Source organism: Pyrus communis, chromosome 3, assembly GCF_041283825.1.
Source record: "Pyrus communis isolate YQ-2024b chromosome 3, ASM4128382v1, whole genome shotgun sequence".
Lineage (NCBI taxonomy): Eukaryota > Viridiplantae > Streptophyta > Magnoliopsida > Rosales > Rosaceae > Pyrus > Pyrus communis.
In genome coordinates, this window is record NC_142567.1 from 711,068 (window position 1) to 728,262 (window position 17,195).

Here is a 17,195-nt window from a genome sequence, read left to right on the forward strand (position 1 = left end):
CTTGTGCCAAAGCGTCTCTCCACGTACTAAATGATTGGCTAAGTAATTTCCAACGACTGGACATCGATTCTTTGGTTCTTTTCCCACCAATTTTCTCAAGAAAATTGGTATGAATAAGACTCCACATTTTTCGCAACTGCATCTCATTACCCGTAAGCGAACTATGAGTAACTTCAACCCAGCTAGTACACAACGCAACATCTTCAATAAGCGACCAATTCGTACATGCACCAGTGGTCATTTTGTTGAAAAAAAATGGATTCAAACTTTGAGACAAAGAAAGGAATGTGATTGAAAGTAGTTGAGAAAATATGAAATTGTTGTGTAAGGTAGATGATAATGAGAAGGTATTTATAGAAAAGTAAAAACAATTTTTTTTACAATTTTTTTCAGATTTTTCAGATATTTTTTTGAATTTTTTTTAAATTTTTATTCAATTAATTAATCTCTGCCGTTAGATATAAAAAAATTTGAATTCCAACGCTCCAGATTGTGCCACGTGTCACAACGGTAACTTTTCAGATTTTTAAAACTATTTTTTCATTTATTTTTTAATTTATAAAGCATTTTAATATCCACCGTTGATCTCAGATCAAACGGTGGATATTAAATCTGACTTTTTTTTTTTTTTTTTACCGTTGAGATCTAATGGTCCACATTAAGTGACCATTAGGATCTAACGCACCGTGGGAAGCCACGTGGCTTCCCAACGGTAACTGACACTTGGTTTTTTTAATTTTTTTTGTGTCGGCGACGCGCCCCCACGCGCGGGTGGGGTGCACGCACTTGACACAAAAAAAATTAAATAATGGGCTGACGCCACCCTGGCGTCAGCCCCACCTCGGGTTCAAGGCCTGGCAATCCCTCACGGGCCTGGCCCTCGGGCCTCCCCCTGCCTTCGGCCTCCCCCACGCTGGAGCATCACCACCGGCCCTCGGGCCATGCTTTTGGAGCCTTTCCCCCGAGCAAAACCCTACGCTGGGGATGCTCTTATAAAACATGTTATCACCGGATTTAAAATTTCTCAAATAAATGTACCATGTCGATTTCATTATTAGTGATAATATGAAGACCCTTTTAATTAAAATGGTCCATGAGATTGATATAACTCCTTATTTTGGTCTCTGACAATAAAATTTATAGAAGTGATCATTGAGTTTGTCTACCAAAAACCATTTTGGTCATTCCGTAAATATCTGCTAATATTCTCGTTAGATTGTCAAGTGAACAAGCATGTAACCACATTTTTAAGCGATTTTTTTGTCAAATCAATCTCTCTATTTAACGAGGATATTGACATATTTTTTATGGAATAACCAAAATGATTTACAATGGACAAACTCAGGGATCACTTCTATCAGTTTTCATTGTCAGAGACCAAAGCAAATAGTTACGCCAATCTCACAGATTATTTTGTCTAAAAACCACAATATAAAAGTTAGATTAAATTGTAGCAATGGTCCCTCAACTTTAATTAAATTGGAGCAATGATTCATCAACTAAAAATCCATTACCATTGGTCCCTTAACTCATCAAAATGTGTAGTTATGGTCCTTTTCGTCAACTTCTTCAGAATTTTGTCAAAATGAGTTATATTGGAAAAACCATTACTACAATTGGGGTCCCTCAACTCATTAAAACATGTAGCTATGGTCTTTTTCATTAACTTTGTTAGAATTTTGTCAAAATGACTTATATTGGAATGACCATTGCTACAATTGGGTTGAAGTTGACGGACCATTACTCCAATTGGATTAAAATTGAGGACCATTTCTCCAGTTAAATTAAAGTTAAGGAACCAATGATAATGAATTTTTAGTTGAGAGACCATAGCTGCACGTTTTGATGAGTTGAGGAACCAATGGTAATGGATTTTTTAGTTGAGGGATCATTTCTCCAATTGGGTCAAAATTAAAAGACCATTGCTACAATTTACTCTAAAAGTTAAGCACACAATTCTAATTCCTCTCAGGCCACTCCAAGGGATTTAAGACCTAGGATTGAATTAAAGAGTAACTAATGAAAATGATATGAAAACTTTGAATTTTAACGATAATGACAAAATAAAGGGTAAAGTAAATAGTATCAGGATTGATTTTTTAGTGTAAAAATGTAATGTAATTTTTCATTAAAATGAACAGTATCTGGAACTTTTCGTTAAAGTTCTTTTAAATTAAAAGGCAAGCCACATCACTTTTTGTGGGACCAAACTTGGGGTTGCTTACATTATAGGCCGAAGCAGCCCAACCAAACCCAACGCTCCTAAGGTACCCAACGACGTCGTTGCATCTTGATTTCCTTAGTATGGTTCAACGGTTCGGATGCGCCTAATAAACAACCTAATTTGCCTCCTCAATCATCACCTTCCTTCGTCTAAAACCTCACACGGAGACCGAGCTCCCCCAAAACCCTAAACGCCCAAAGGTAATTTTGTTTAATTTTTCAATTAGTTCTAATTATCTGACGAATCCCTAGCATAAATTCACTCTCTCTGTGCTCTAAATGCGTATAATTATTTTTGTTTTAATTTTTTGCAGTATTAATCACAAAGATACGAAGCTGAAATTGCAAACGCTGAAACTCAATATTCTTGAAATCCATGGCTCGCTTCAAAAATGTAAGCTTGAAATTTTGAGGTTCTGTTTGGATGTCGAGAAAATTGAATGAAATAGGTTTTTTTTTTGTTGTTAATTTTCTCGGAAACGTAGTTGATTGTTGTGTTTTTGAAAATTTGAAAACAGAAGAAGAAGGTGTTTGTGAAGCCGGTTTCGACGAAGAAGCAGGCTAATGTGGACCATATCACAGGGGATAAAATCCCAAGGAGCTTTGTGTTTTCCAGATGCAAGTTGCCTGGTCCTCTGAGGCAGCTTCAAGCTGATTTGAGGAAGCTCATGCTTCCCTACACCGCCCTTAAGCTTAAGGTATGCAAATATTCGTTCCGTCTTTATATATTTCGCAAGGCTTTATGATATTTGATTTGTTTAAATTTCAATTGATTTGAAGAGCTGATGAAAATGAGAAATAAGAATGAAGTAAAGAGCTGAGCTTTTTCCGCAATGTTTTTGCAGGAGAAGAGGCGGAACAATCTTAGAGACTTTTTGAATGTGGCCGGGCCTATGGGGGTTACACATTTCCTCATGTTGTCGAAAACTCCAACTGCACCATACCTTAGGGTTGCGAGGACACCTCAAGGCCCAACGCTTACATTTAAGATACAGGAGTACTCTTTGGCGGTTGATATTGCGCGGTCTCAAAAGCGTCCTAGATGCCCGGCAGATCTTTTTAAGAATGCCCCCTTGGTAATCTTACATGTCTATCACAATATGCAAGAAAGAAAAGTAGACTGAAATGCCCCTTTTATCTCTTTCATTCTCGAACGGCTGCTTAGGCAAATTCATCTTGTTTAAGGTTTCACGAAAAGGATATCATAAAATGGGTTCTAACAAACAGTGGTTTTTATTTCATAGATTGTTCTTTCTGGTTTTGGGACTGGAGAGCAACATTTGAAGCTCACAACGATACTGTTTCAGAACATCTTTCCAGCCATTGATGTTAACACTGTAAGTTCACGAAATGATACCAACCAGTTGTCAGATTTATGTTCCCCGCTGAGTGTGGTCTTGCTGTGAATGTTTCAGGTGAAACTTTCTTCATGCCAAAGAATAGTGTTGCTTAATTACAACAAGGACACAAAACTGATTGATTTCCGGCATTACTCCATAAGATTACAGCCTGTGGGTGTCTCCCAGAGATTAAGAAGATTTGTTCAGAACCATCAAGTCCCTGATCTAAGAAATCTTCAAGACGTGAGTGACTTTGTCACAAAGTAAGCCTCCCCCCCAATTTCCTTTCCCCCGTTCTCTCTAATTTTTTAGTTATTTAGTTTTCTATTATTGGGTTTGCATTTTGAAAGTGGATTAAACTTGATCTTTTATCTTATTCCGAAGGGCTGGTTACGGATCAGAGAGTGAAGCAGATGATGAGGCAGCGACCGTGACTTTGGCTAATGATCTAGGTAGGGTTAATCGGGCTTCCTCTAAAAGTGCCGTCAAGCTTCAAGAGATAGGACCCAGAATGACTCTTCAACTCATGAAGATCGAGGAAGGTTTGTGCACCGGTGGAGTCATCTTCAGTGAATATGGTACGTTAATCTTATCCTGTCGTACATTTCTTGTGATTTTGACAGAGTCTGCACTATGACATTATGATTAAGAGAAGACGAGTGACAATTATATGCTTATCCTTTTCTTTGATTAGGAAATGGCGATGGGAAGAAAAAGGAAGACAAACATGAAGATGAGGAAAACGATGATGAAGATGAAGAAATTGATGATGAAGATGAGGAAAATGATGAAGAAGATGGTGAAGATATCGACGAAGACTAACAATTTCAGAAGCTGTCTTTCCTGCTATACGTTGATATTCCGTTTGTAATCGTCAACAATTTGAGTGTTTGCAGTCTATTAAAAGACTGAAATTTTGATGCACCCATCAATACATATGTTTTGAGGATCCAATCACTTCACATTTCTTCTTTCATTTGCAAGTGCATTGTTTGCTTTCTGCAATTTAGTCTTTTTGATTGGTTCAACTCATTTGATGGATTGGCAAGGATGAAAATTTAATCGAAAACGAACAAAATTGTTCAACAACAATGGTTCAACTTAACTTAATTCTTGAAAACTTGGTAGCAATCAAATGGAACAACCCACACCCCCCCCCCCCCCCCAAGGCACCTGAACCCTCAAAAAAACAGTGAGCACGCCGCCATAAACTTGCAGAAACCATTGCTCGAGTCAAGACTTGGTGCGAAGAAGCTCTTCGGAAGGAACCTCAAGTGTTGCTCCCGCATGATCTTTATCCGGCTTCACTTCTGCAAAATTCAATCAGAGTTTGAACGTTAAACAAATCTCTTTGGAATGCTGTTGATGACAGAAGCAAACACATTATGTACCACTCACCAATCTCAACATCCCGGGTCTCTGTCGCGGTATCCCAAGTCAAGCACGCGATCTGGCATATGAAAAACTAGTATGCGAGAAAGGTATCGTGAATGACTTGAGATACCGCTGTAATGACATCGGGTGTAGCGACATTTCTCTCCTCAATCATTCCTTACACTAACTTACTAATGCCATTTTATTGGAGCTTCAATGAAGCAAAAAGCAAATCAGATTTCGGCACCACAACAAAAACCAATCACTGAAATTTAACAGAAAATGCACACAAAAGCAGCCCACACAAGCATTTTAACAAACACATTCAAGGCACTCAAACGCCATCGATTCTTCTCCAACACGTACTTCCCACAACTTCAACAACGGAACGGATTTACGAGAGAGATGAATTGGAAGTGAAGATTTACCGTAACCGCCGCGGGAATTGAGCTTGGCCTGGACGATCATTTCGCTGATGAAACGGCAGGCCTCGCCTGCCTGTTCCAGGAGACTCTGGATCTCCGCGTCTGACGTCACGTGCCTGCTCTCTTCGAACTTCTTGCGGACCTCCGCCGCCGCGCCGTTCAGCATCGTCACGTCTCCGGCGAACGACTTCCGCGTCGCTCGTAGCAAAGCTTTGTAAGCGTTCAGTACTTGTGCTCTCGCCATCTCAGACTCTCAGCTCCGCCCCTCTCAGTCCTCTCTCCCTGCCGTCGGGCCGTCTTTTGCTCTACTCGTACTTTCTCCAAGCACGATGTCGTTTTTGTCAACTTTTACTTTTCTTTTCTTTCAAATTTAGTTAATGTGATGGGCTATTTCAGTGAAGCTGCTTTCCTTTTGGGCCGGCCGGCAAGTGTTAGTATGTACGGTCCATTTAATTTTTTTATTAATATGAGAGGGATCGCACCACCTATTGTTGGCAGACGTATCTTACATTTACCTTCTGTAACATTAGTGAGTTAGACAAATAGTTAAATTTTAATTAACCATCAAATACGTTTTATATTTCTTCATTATAAAAAGACAAGAGTTTACAGCTCGTCGTATACTCAAACTGACCAAATTTTTAACTGGTAATTTTTTAGCATTGTTATAACACTCGTATCTGGATTGAGTATGTTATGGAACATTGCCAATTAGTTTTTAGGGTATACCCGGTATAGTGGCTCACATTCTAACATTGAAGAGTAATGTTATCAAAACCGCTTATAACAACGTTGGCAAAAATATAAAAGCATCTCCAATGGGAACCCTAAATGGAGTTCCTACAACAGCATAGTCCTCACATTTAGAGACAAAAGGCTACCAATGAGTCAGAATAGAAGTCTTCAAAGTATCTCAATATATGAACTTGACGGATACCTTAAAGAAATCCTCAAATGCGAGGACTGTATGTATAGACTCAAAGAGTAGGCCCATTGTTGATTTCAAGTGGGAAACAACCCCATCCACATGAGAATGCCTTATATTTTCGGAATTTTTGTCTTTTTGAGAATGCTATACAATAGCTTTTCTTTTTAGTGTTTTATATTTTTCTGTAGTTTTTCTCTTCCAAACATAGAAATAACTTTTTGGTTTTTATCAACGACCACAATACTCCAACGAAATATTCCCTCAAAGTTATCCAAAAGCTAGAAGACATAGGTGATGACTATGCACGGTTCTAACTTTCTAACTTTTGTTTGACCAAAAGGAAGAAGGGACTCAAGAAAGCAGAACAGTCAGCCACGTGTGCGGGCAAAGATTGTGACCGATCTTCATGTAACCTTACGTTGCCTTCATTCCCTACAAGCTCAGACCACATCGAAAACAAACGCCAATAGGAGTCCCAATAATGACATCAATTTATATCGTATTGGTACACCGTTATTCTAGTTTATCCAAATTGAAAGGGATCATTTCCGGATTCCTTCTATCAAATCCACAAAGATCATAAATCTGGACCTTTGAAATTTAATCAAACGGCTACAAACAGGAGTTCACTTTAAAAATTATAGTAACTTTAGCCGTTGGATCAAGTTTCAAAGGCTCGGATTTGTGGCCTTGGTGGAAGGGATCCGGAGATGATCCCTTCCCTATCTGAATACCGTCACGTTTCATTACAGAAGGATCCTTTCCTGATCCTTTCCACCAAATCCACAAAGACCACAAATCCGGGTCTTTGAAATTTGATCAAACGGCAACAAACAGGGGTTCACTTTAAAAGTTATAATAACTTTAACCGTTGGATCAAATTTCAAAGCTCCGGATTTATGGCCTTGGTGGACTTGGTGGAAGGGATCCAGAGACGTTCCCTTTCCTATCCGAATATTGTCACGTTTCGTTACAGTTGTATTTCAATTGTTGTTGGTGACGGTGCAAATGACGTTGGCATGCTTCAAGAAGCTGATATTAGAGTTGGCATTAGTGGTGTTGAAGGGATGCTGGTAACTTTATTTTCTCTTTGTAATGATCGGACGATTACGAGGTTGTTACGAATTTCAAGATACAAACTCGGAATTATCGCACTTCTGAAAGCGAGATATATAATATATACAATATATATATATATATATATATATATATATTATATTCATGTTCTAGAAAATGTTTGTGGGCTTGGGCATGAGTTTGGGATGCGTCTCCCTGCGCCTAAACCATTAATTTTATTTTATTTTTTAGTTTTTGTTTTTTCCCATACCACAACACCAAACTATCATCTTCATGTTCTAGAAAATGTGTTTTTGATGAAAATTTTCTTATAATCCATGTCAAAAAATCTGAAAACAAGGATATAAATCTTAATCTAAAGGAATTTCAATCTAAATAAAGTAATGTAGGAAGAAAAAAATATTCAATGGAAAAACAAAAAAGGTGAACAAAATAGAAAAGCATACGATCGGTACTTTGGTACTGATCCTTTTCACTAGTAGTTGCTAGCGTGTTAGCGACAGTTTTGCTAGTATGTAACGACAATACATGAACTCAGTCGCTAGTTACATACCGATCCACCCATTTTCATTTTTTTTCTTTTTCAGTTTTTTTTTCTTTTATTTCTCTTACCATAACAACAAACTATAATTTTCATGTTCTTCAAAATATATTTTTCTGTACAAAACCTATTATAATTCATATTTAAACACTTGAAATCAACGATTTAAAACCTAGATTTAAAGATATTTTTTCTAATTTTCAACTTTAAGAATCAATAAAAAATTGTTTTGAGACCTAATAAACGGTAGGATCACGTCTAAACATCTTGCAACATTTTCCTTAACTCCGAGACAAAATATTTTTTAAAGCTAAAAATTTCAATTTTTTCCGTAACAATTTTCCAATCGATTTTAAGAAATTTTACAACATTCGTTGTAATCCAAGGTTCGAGTATGGGATGCGTCTCCCTGCGCCTAAACCATTAATTTTATTTTATTTTTTAGTTTTTGTTTTTTCCCATACCACAACACCAAACTATCATCTTCATGTTCTAGAAAATGTGTTTTTGATGAAAATTTTCTTATAATCCATGTCAAAAAATCTGAAAACAAGGATATAAATCTTAATCTAAAGGAATTTCAATCTAAATAAAGTAATGTAGGAAGAAAAAAATATTCAATGGAAAGAGAAAAAAGGTGAAAAAAATAGAAAATGATACGATCGGTACTTTGGTACTGATCCTTTTCACTAGTAGTTGCTAGTATGTTAGCGACAGTATTGCTAGTATGTAACGACAATACATGAACTCAGTCGCTAGTTCGATACCGATCCACCCATTTTCATTTTTTTTCTTTTTCAGTTTTTTTTTTCTTTTATTTCTCTTACCATAACAACAAACTATAATTTTCATGTTCTTCAAAATATATTTTTCTGTACAAAACCTACTATAATTCATATTTAAACACTTGAAATCAACGATTTAAAACCTATATTTAAAGATATTTTTTCTAATTTTCAACTTTAAGAATCAATAAAAAATTGTTTTGAGACCTAATAAACGGTAGGATCACGTCTAAACATCTTGCAACATTTTCCTTAACTACGAGACAAAATATTTTTTAAAGCTAAAAATTTCAATTTTTTCCGTAACAATTTTCCAATCGATTTTAAGAAATTTTACAACATTCGTTGTAATCCAAGGTTCGAGTCTGGGATGCATCTCCCTGCGCGTAAACCATTAATTTAATTTAATTTTTTAGTTTTTGTTTTTTCCCATACCACAACACCAAACTATCATCTTCATGTTCTAGAAAATGTGTTCTTGATGAAAATTTTCTTATAATCCATGTCAAAAAATCTGAAAACAAGGATATAAATCTTAATCTAAAGGAATTTCAATCTTAATAAAGTAATGTAGGAAGAAAAAAATATTCAATGGAAAGAGAAAAAAGGTGAAAAAAATAGAAAAGGATACGATCGGTACTTTGGTACTGATCCATTTCACTAGTAGTTGCTAGTATGTTAGCGACAGTATTGCTAGTATGTAACGACAATACATGAACAAAGTCGCTAGTTACATACCGATCAACCCATTTTCATTTTTTTTCTTTTTCAGTTTTTTTTTTCTTTTATTTCTCTTACCATAACAACAAGCTATATTTTTCATGTTCTTCAAAATATATTTTTCTGTACAAAACCTATTATAATTCATATTTAAACACTTGAAATCAACGATTTAAAACCTATATTTAAAGATATTTTTTCTAATTTTCAACTTTAAGAATCAATAAAAAATTGTTTTGAGACCTAATAAACGGTAGGATCACGTCTAAACATCTTGCAACATTTTCCTTAACTCTGAGACAAAATATTTTTTAAAGCTAAAAATTTCAATTTTTTCCGTAACAATTTTCCAATCGATTTTAAGAAATTTTACAACATTCGTTGTAATCCAAGGTTCGAGTCTGGGATGCGTCTCCCTGCGCCTAAACCATTAATTTTATTTTATTTTTTAGTTTTTGTTTTTTCCCATACCACAACACCAAACTATCATCTTCATGTTCTAGAAAATGTGTTTTTGATGAAAATTTTCTTATAATCCATGTCAAAAAATCTGAAAACAAGGATATAAATCTTAATGTAAAGGAATTTCAATCTAAATAAAGTAATGTAGGAATTAAAAAATATTCAATGGAAAGAGAAAAAAGGTGAAAAAAATAGAAAAGGATACGATCGGTACTTTGGTACTGATCCTTTTCACAAGTAGTTGCTAGTATGTTAGCGACAGTATTGCTAGTATGTAACGACAATACATGAACTCAGTCGCTAGTTACATACCGATCCACCCATTTTCATTTTTTTTCTTTTTCAGTTTTTTTTTTCTTTTATTTCTCTTACCATAACAACAAACTATAATTTTCATGTTCTTCGAAATATATTTTTCTGTACAAAACCTATTATAATTCATATTTAAACACTTGAAATCAACGATTTAAAACCTAGATTTAAAGATATTTTTTGTAATTTTCAACTTTAAGAATCAATAAAAAATTGTTTTGAGACCTAATAAACGGTAGGATCACGTCTAAACATCTTGCAACATTTTCCTTAACTCCGAGACAAAATAGTTTTTAAAGCTAAAAATTTCAATTTTTTCCGTAACAATTTTCCAATCGATTTTAAGAAATTTTACAACATTCGTTGTAATCCAAGGTTCGAGTATGGGATGCGTCTCCCTGCGCCTAAACCATTAATTTTATTTTATTTTTTAGTTTTTGTTTTTTCCCATACCACAACACCAAACTATCATCTTCATGTTCTAGAAAATGTGTTTTTGATGAAAATTTTCTTATAATCCATGTCAAAAAATCTGAAAACAAGGATATAAATCTTAATCTAAAGGAATTTCAATCTAAATAAAGTAATGTAGGAAGAAAAAAATATTCAATGGACAAAGAAAAAAGGTGAAAAAAATAGAAAAGGATACGATCGGTACTTTGGTACTGATCCATTTCACTAGTAGTTGCTAGTATGTTAGCGACAGTATTGCTAGTATGTAACGACAATACATGAACAAAGTCGCTAGTTACATACCGATCCACCCATTTTCATTTTTTTTCTTTTTCAGTTTTTTTTTTCTTTTATTTCTCTTACCATAACAACAAGCTATATTTTTCATGTTCTTCAAAATATATTTTTCCGTACAAAACCTATTATAATTCATATTTAAACACTTGAAATCAACGATTTAAAACCTATATTTAAAGATATTTTTTCTAATTTTCAACTTTAAGAAGCAATAAAAAATTGTTTTGAGACCTAATAAACGGTAGGATCACGTCTAAACATCTTGCAACATTTTCCTTAACTCCGAGACAAAATATTTTTTAAAGCTATAAATTTCAATTTTTTCCGTAACAATTTTCCAATCGATTATAAGAAATTTTACAACATTCGTTGTAATCCAAGGTTCGAGTCTGGGATGCGTCTCCCTGCACCTAAACCATTAATTTAATTTTATTTTTTAGTTTTTGTTTTTTCCCATACCACAACACCAAACTATCATCTTCATGTTCTAGAAAATGTGTTTTTGATGAAAATTTTCTTATAATCCATGTCAAAAAATCTGAAAACAAGGATATAAATCTTAATCTAAAGGAATTTCAATCTAAATAAAGTAATGTAGGAAGAAAAAAATATTCAATGGAAAGAGAAAAAAGGTGAAAAAAATAGAAAAGGATACGATCGGTACTTTGGTACTGATCCTTTTCACTAGTAGTTGCTAGTTTGTTAGCGACAGTATTGCTAGTATGTAACGACAATACATTAACCAAGTCGCTAGTTACATACCGATCCACCCATTTTCATTTTTTTTCTTTTTCAGTTTTTTTTTTCTTTTATTTCTCTTACCATAACAACAAGCTATATTTTTCATGTTCTTCAAAATATATTTTTCTGTACAAAACCTATTATAATTCATATTTAAACACTTGAAATCAACGATTTAAAACCTATATTTAAAGATATTTTTTCTAATTTTCAACTTTAAGAATCAATAAAAAATTGTTTTGAGACCTAATAAACGGTAGGATCACGTCTAAACATCTTGCAACATTTTCCTTAACTCCGAGACAAAATATTTTTTAAAGCTAAAAATTTCAATTTTTTCCGTAACAATTTTCCAATCGATTATAAGAAATTTTACAACATTCGTTGTAATCCAAGGTTCGAGTATGGGATGCGTCTCCCTGCACCTAAACCATTAATTTAATTTTATTTTTTAGTTTTTGTTTTTTCCCATACCACAACACCAAACTATCATCTTCATGTTCTAGAAAATGTGTTTTTGATGAAAATTTTCTTATAATCCATGTCAAAAAATCTGAAAACAAGGATATAAATCTTAATCTAAAGGAATTTCAATCTTAATAAAGTAATGTAGGAAGAAAAAAATATTCAATGGAAAGAGAAAAAAGGTGAAAAAAATAGAAAAGGATACGATCGGTACTTTGTTACTGATCCTTTTCACTAGTAGTTGCTAGTATGTTAGCGACAGTATTGCTAGTATGTAACGACAATACATGAACTCAGTCGCGAGTTACATACCGATCCACCCATTTTCATTTTTTTTCTTTTTCAGTTTTTTTTTTCTTTTATTTCTCTTACCATAACAACAAGCTATATTTTTCATGTTCTTCAAAATATATTTTTCTGTACAAAACCTATTATAATTCATATTTAAACACTTGAAATCAACGATTTAAAACCTATATTTAAAGATATTTTTTCTAATTTTCAACTTTAAGAATCAATAAAAAATTGTTTTGAGACCTAATAAACGGTAGGATCACGTCTAAACATCTTGCAACATTTTCCTTAACTCCGAGACAAAATATTTTTTAAAGCTAAAAATTTCAATTTTTTCCGTAACAATTTTCCAATCGATTTTAAGAAATTTTACAACATTCGTTGTAATCCAAGGTTCGAGTATGGGATGCGTCTCCCTGCGCCTAAACCATTAATTTTATTTTATTTTTTAGTTTTTGTTTTTTCCCATACCACAACACCAAACTATCATCTTCATGTTCTAGAAAATGTGTTTTTGATGAAAATTTTCTTATAATCCATGTCAAAAAATCTGAAAACAAGGATATAAATCTTAATCTAAAGGAATTTCAATCTAAATAAAGTAATGTAGGAAGAAAAAAATATTCAATGGAAAGAGAAAAAAGGTGAAAAAAATAGAAAAGGATACGATCGGTACTTTGGTACTGATCCTTTTCACTAGTAGTTGCTAGTTTGTTAGCGACAGTATTGCTAGTATGTAACGACAATACATTAACCAAGTCGCTAGTTACATACCGATCCACCCATTTTCATTTTTTTTCTTTTTCAGTTTTTTTTTTTCTTTTATTTCTCTTACCATAACAACAAGCTATATTTTTCATGTTCTTCAAAATATATTTTTCTGTACAAAACCTATTATAATTCATATTTAAACACTTGAAATCAACGATTTAAAACCTATATTTAAAGATATTTTTTCTAATTTTCAACTTTAAGAATCAATAAAAAATTGTTTTGAGACCTAATAAACGGTAGGATCACGTCTAAACATCTTGCAACATTTTCCTTAACTCCGAGACAAAATATTTTTTAAAGCTAAAAATTTCAATTTTTTCCGTAACAATTTTCCAATCGATTATAAGAAATTTTACAACATTCGTTGTAATCCAAGGTTCGAGTATGGGATGCGTCTCCCTGCACCTAAACCATTAATTTAATTTTATTTTTTAGTTTTTGTTTTTTCCCATACCACAACACCAAACTATCATCTTCATGTTCTAGAAAATGTGTTTTTGATGAAAATTTTCTTATAATCCATGTCAAAAAATCTGAAAACAAGGATATAAATCTTAATCTAAAGGAATTTCAATCTTAATAAAGTAATGTAGGAAGAAAAAAATATTCAATGGAAAGAGAAAAAAGGTGAAAAAAATAGAAAAGGATACGATCGGTACTTTGTTACTGATCCTTTTCACTAGTAGTTGCTAGTATGTTAGCGACAGTATTGCTAGTATGTAACGACAATACATGAACTCAGTCGCGAGTTACATACCGATCCACCCATTTTCATTTTTTTTCTTTTTCAGTTTTTTTTTTCTTTTATTTCTCTTACCATAACAACAAGCTATATTTTTCATGTTCTTCAAAATATATTTTTCTGTACAAAACCTATTATAATTCATATTTAAACACTTGAAATCAACGATTTAAAACCTATATTTAAAGATATTTTTTCTAATTTTCAACTTTAAGAATCAATAAAAAATTGTTTTGAGACCTAATAAACGGTAGGATCACGTCTAAACATCTTGCAACATTTTCCTTAACTCCGAGACAAAATATTTTTTAAAGCTAAAAATTTCAATTTTTTCCGTAACAATTTTCCAATCGATTTTAAGAAATTTTACAACATTCGTTGTAATCCAAGGTTCGAGTATGGGATGCGTCTCCCTGCGCCTAAACCATTAATTTTATTTTATTTTTTAGTTTTTGTTTTTTCCCATACCACAACACCAAACTATCATCTTCATGTTCTAGAAAATGTGTTTTTGATGAAAATTTTCTTATAATCCATGTCAAAAAATCTGAAAACAAGGATATAAATCTTAATCTAAAGGAATTTCAATCTAAATAAAGTAATGTAGGAAGAAAAAAATATTCAATGGAAAGAGAAAAAAGGTGAAAAAAATAGAAAAGGATACGATCGGTACTTTGGTACTGATCCTTTTCACTAGTAGTTGCTAGTTTGTTAGCGACAGTATTGCTAGTATGTAACGACAATACATTAACCAAGTCGCTAGTTACATACCGATCCACCCATTTTCATTTTTTTTCTTTTTCAGTTTTTTTTTTCCTTTTATTTCTCTTACCATAACAACAAGCTATATTTTTCATGTTCTTCAAAATATATTTTTCTGTACAAAACCTATTATAATTCATATTTAAACACTTGAAATCAACGATTTAAAACCTATATTTAAAGATATTTTTTCTAATTTTCAACTTTAAGAATCAATAAAAAATTGTTTTGAGACCTAATAAACGGTAGGATCACGTCTAAACATCTTGCAACATTTTCCTTAACTCCGAGACAAAATATTTTTTAAAGCTAAAAATTTCAATTTTTTCCGTAACAATTTTCCAATCGATTATAAGAAATTTTACAACATTCGTTGTAATCCAAGGTTCGAGTATGGGATGCGTCTCCCTGCACCTAAACCATTAATTTAATTTTATTTTTTAGTTTTTGTTTTTTCCCATACCACAACACCAAACTATCATCTTCATGTTCTAGAAAATGTGTTTTTGATGAAAATTTTCTTATAATCCATGTCAAAAAATCTGAAAACAAGGATATAAATCTTAATCTAAAGGAATTTCAATCTTAATAAAGTAATGTAGGAAGAAAAAAATATTCAATGGAAAGAGAAAAAAGGTGAAAAAAATAGAAAAGGATACGATCGGTACTTTGTTACTGATCCTTTTCACTAGTAGTTGCTAGTATGTTAGCGACAGTATTGCTAGTATGTAACGACAATACATGAACTCAGTCGCGAGTTACATACCGATCCACCCATTTTCATTTTTTTTCTTTTTCAGTTTTTTTTTTCTTTTATTTCTCTTACCATAACAACAAGCTATATTTTTCATGTTCTTCAAAATATATTTTTCTGTACAAAACCTATTATAATTCATATTTAAACACTTGAAATCAACGATTTAAAACCTATATTTAAAGATATTTTTTCTAATTTTCAACTTTAAGAATCAATAAAAAATTGTTTTGAGACCTAATAAACGGTAGGATCACGTCTAAACATCTTGCAACATTTTCCTTAACTCCGAGACAAAATATTTTTTAAAGCTAAAAATTTCAATTTTTTCCGTAACAATTTTCCAATCGATTTTAAGAAATTTTACAACATTCGTTGTAATCCAAGGTTCGAGTATGGGATGCGTCTCCCTGCGCCTAAACCATTAATTTTATTTTATTTTTTAGTTTTTGTTTTTTCCCATACCACAACACCAAACTATCATCTTCATGTTCTAGAAAATGTGTTTTTGATGAAAATTTTCTTATAATCCATGTCAAAAAATCTGAAAACAAGGATATAAATCTTAATCTAAAGGAATTTCAATCTAAATAAAGTAATGTAGGAAGAAAAAAATATTCAATGGAAAGAGAAAAAAGGTGAAAAAAATAGAAAAGGATACGATCGGTACTTTGGTACTGATCCTTTTCACTAGTAGTTGCTAGTTTGTTAGCGACAGTATTGCTAGTATGTAACGACAATACATTAACCAAGTCGCTAGTTACATACCGATCCACCCATTTTCATTTTTTTTCTTTTTCAGTTTTTTTTTTTCTTTTATTTCTCTTACCATAACAACAAGCTATATTTTTCATGTTCTTCAAAATATATTTTTCTGTACAAAACCTATTATAATTCATATTTAAACACTTGAAATCAACGATTTAAAACCTATATTTAAAGATATTTTTTCTAATTTTCAACTTTAAGAATCAATAAAAAATTGTTTTGAGACCTAATAAACGGTAGGATCACGTCTAAACATCTTGCAACATTTTCCTTAACTCCGAGACAAAATATTTTTTAAAGCTAAAAATTTCAATTTTTTCCGTAACAATTTTCCAATCGATTATAAGAAATTTTACAACATTCGTTGTAATCCAAGGTTCGAGTATGGGATGCGTCTCCCTGCACCTAAACCATTAATTTAATTTTATTTTTTAGTTTTTGTTTTTTCCCATACCACAACACCAAACTATCATCTTCATGTTCTAGAAAATGTGTTTTTGATGAAAATTTTCTTATAATCCATGTCAAAAAATCTGAAAACAAGGATATAAATCTTAATCTAAAGGAATTTCAATCTTAATAAAGTAATGTAGGAAGAAAAAAATATTCAATGGAAAGAGAAAAAAGGTGAAAAAAATAGAAAAGCATACGATCGGTACTTTGTTACTGATCCTTTTCACTAGTAGTTGCTAGTATGTTAGCGACAGTATTGCTAGTATGTAACGACAATACATGAACTCAGTCGCGAGTTACATACCGATCCACCCATTTTCATTTTTTTTCTTTTTCAGTTTTTTTTTTCTTTTATTTCTCTTACCATAACAACAAGCTATATTTTTCATGTTCTTCAAAATATATTTTTCTGTACAAAACCTATTATAATTCATATTTAAACACTTGAAATCAACGATTTAAAACCTATATTTAAAGATATTTTCTCTAATTTTCAACTTTAAGA

The 17,195-nt window shown here is 32.4% G+C and overlaps 2 protein-coding genes across 3 annotated transcripts; one reads left to right on the plus strand and one right to left on the minus strand.

Moving 5' to 3' along the window:
- Nucleotides 1–2,313: 2,313 nt before the first annotated feature.
- Nucleotides 2,314–4,520, plus strand: LOC137715973 (peter Pan-like protein). 2 transcript variants are annotated; one of them, XM_068455351.2, is made up of 8 exons: nt 2,314–2,424; nt 2,538–2,617; nt 2,742–2,921; nt 3,069–3,299; nt 3,468–3,560; nt 3,639–3,826; nt 3,948–4,141; nt 4,258–4,520. In XM_068455351.2, exons 2-8 carry the CDS (start codon nt 2,600–2,602, stop codon nt 4,383–4,385), a joined length of 1,032 nt encoding a protein of 343 aa, XP_068311452.1. In that variant the 5' UTR covers nt 2,314–2,424; nt 2,538–2,599; the 3' UTR covers nt 4,386–4,520. The 2 variants fall into 2 exon arrangements, with proteins under 2 accessions (XP_068311452.1, XP_068311453.1); XM_068455352.2 differs by having other exon boundaries at nt 2,745–2,921.
- A 75-nt stretch (nt 4,521–4,595) lies between these two features.
- LOC137715974 (mitochondrial zinc maintenance protein 1, mitochondrial-like) lies at nt 4,596–5,721 on the minus strand. The gene is made up of 2 exons (XM_068455353.2): nt 5,366–5,721; nt 4,596–4,873 (listed from the first exon to the last, which is right to left on the minus strand). Exons 1-2 carry the CDS (start codon nt 5,604–5,606, stop codon nt 4,797–4,799), a joined length of 318 nt encoding a protein of 105 aa, XP_068311454.2. The 5' UTR covers nt 5,607–5,721; the 3' UTR covers nt 4,596–4,796.
- Between the last annotated feature and the right edge of the window lie 11,474 nt (nt 5,722–17,195).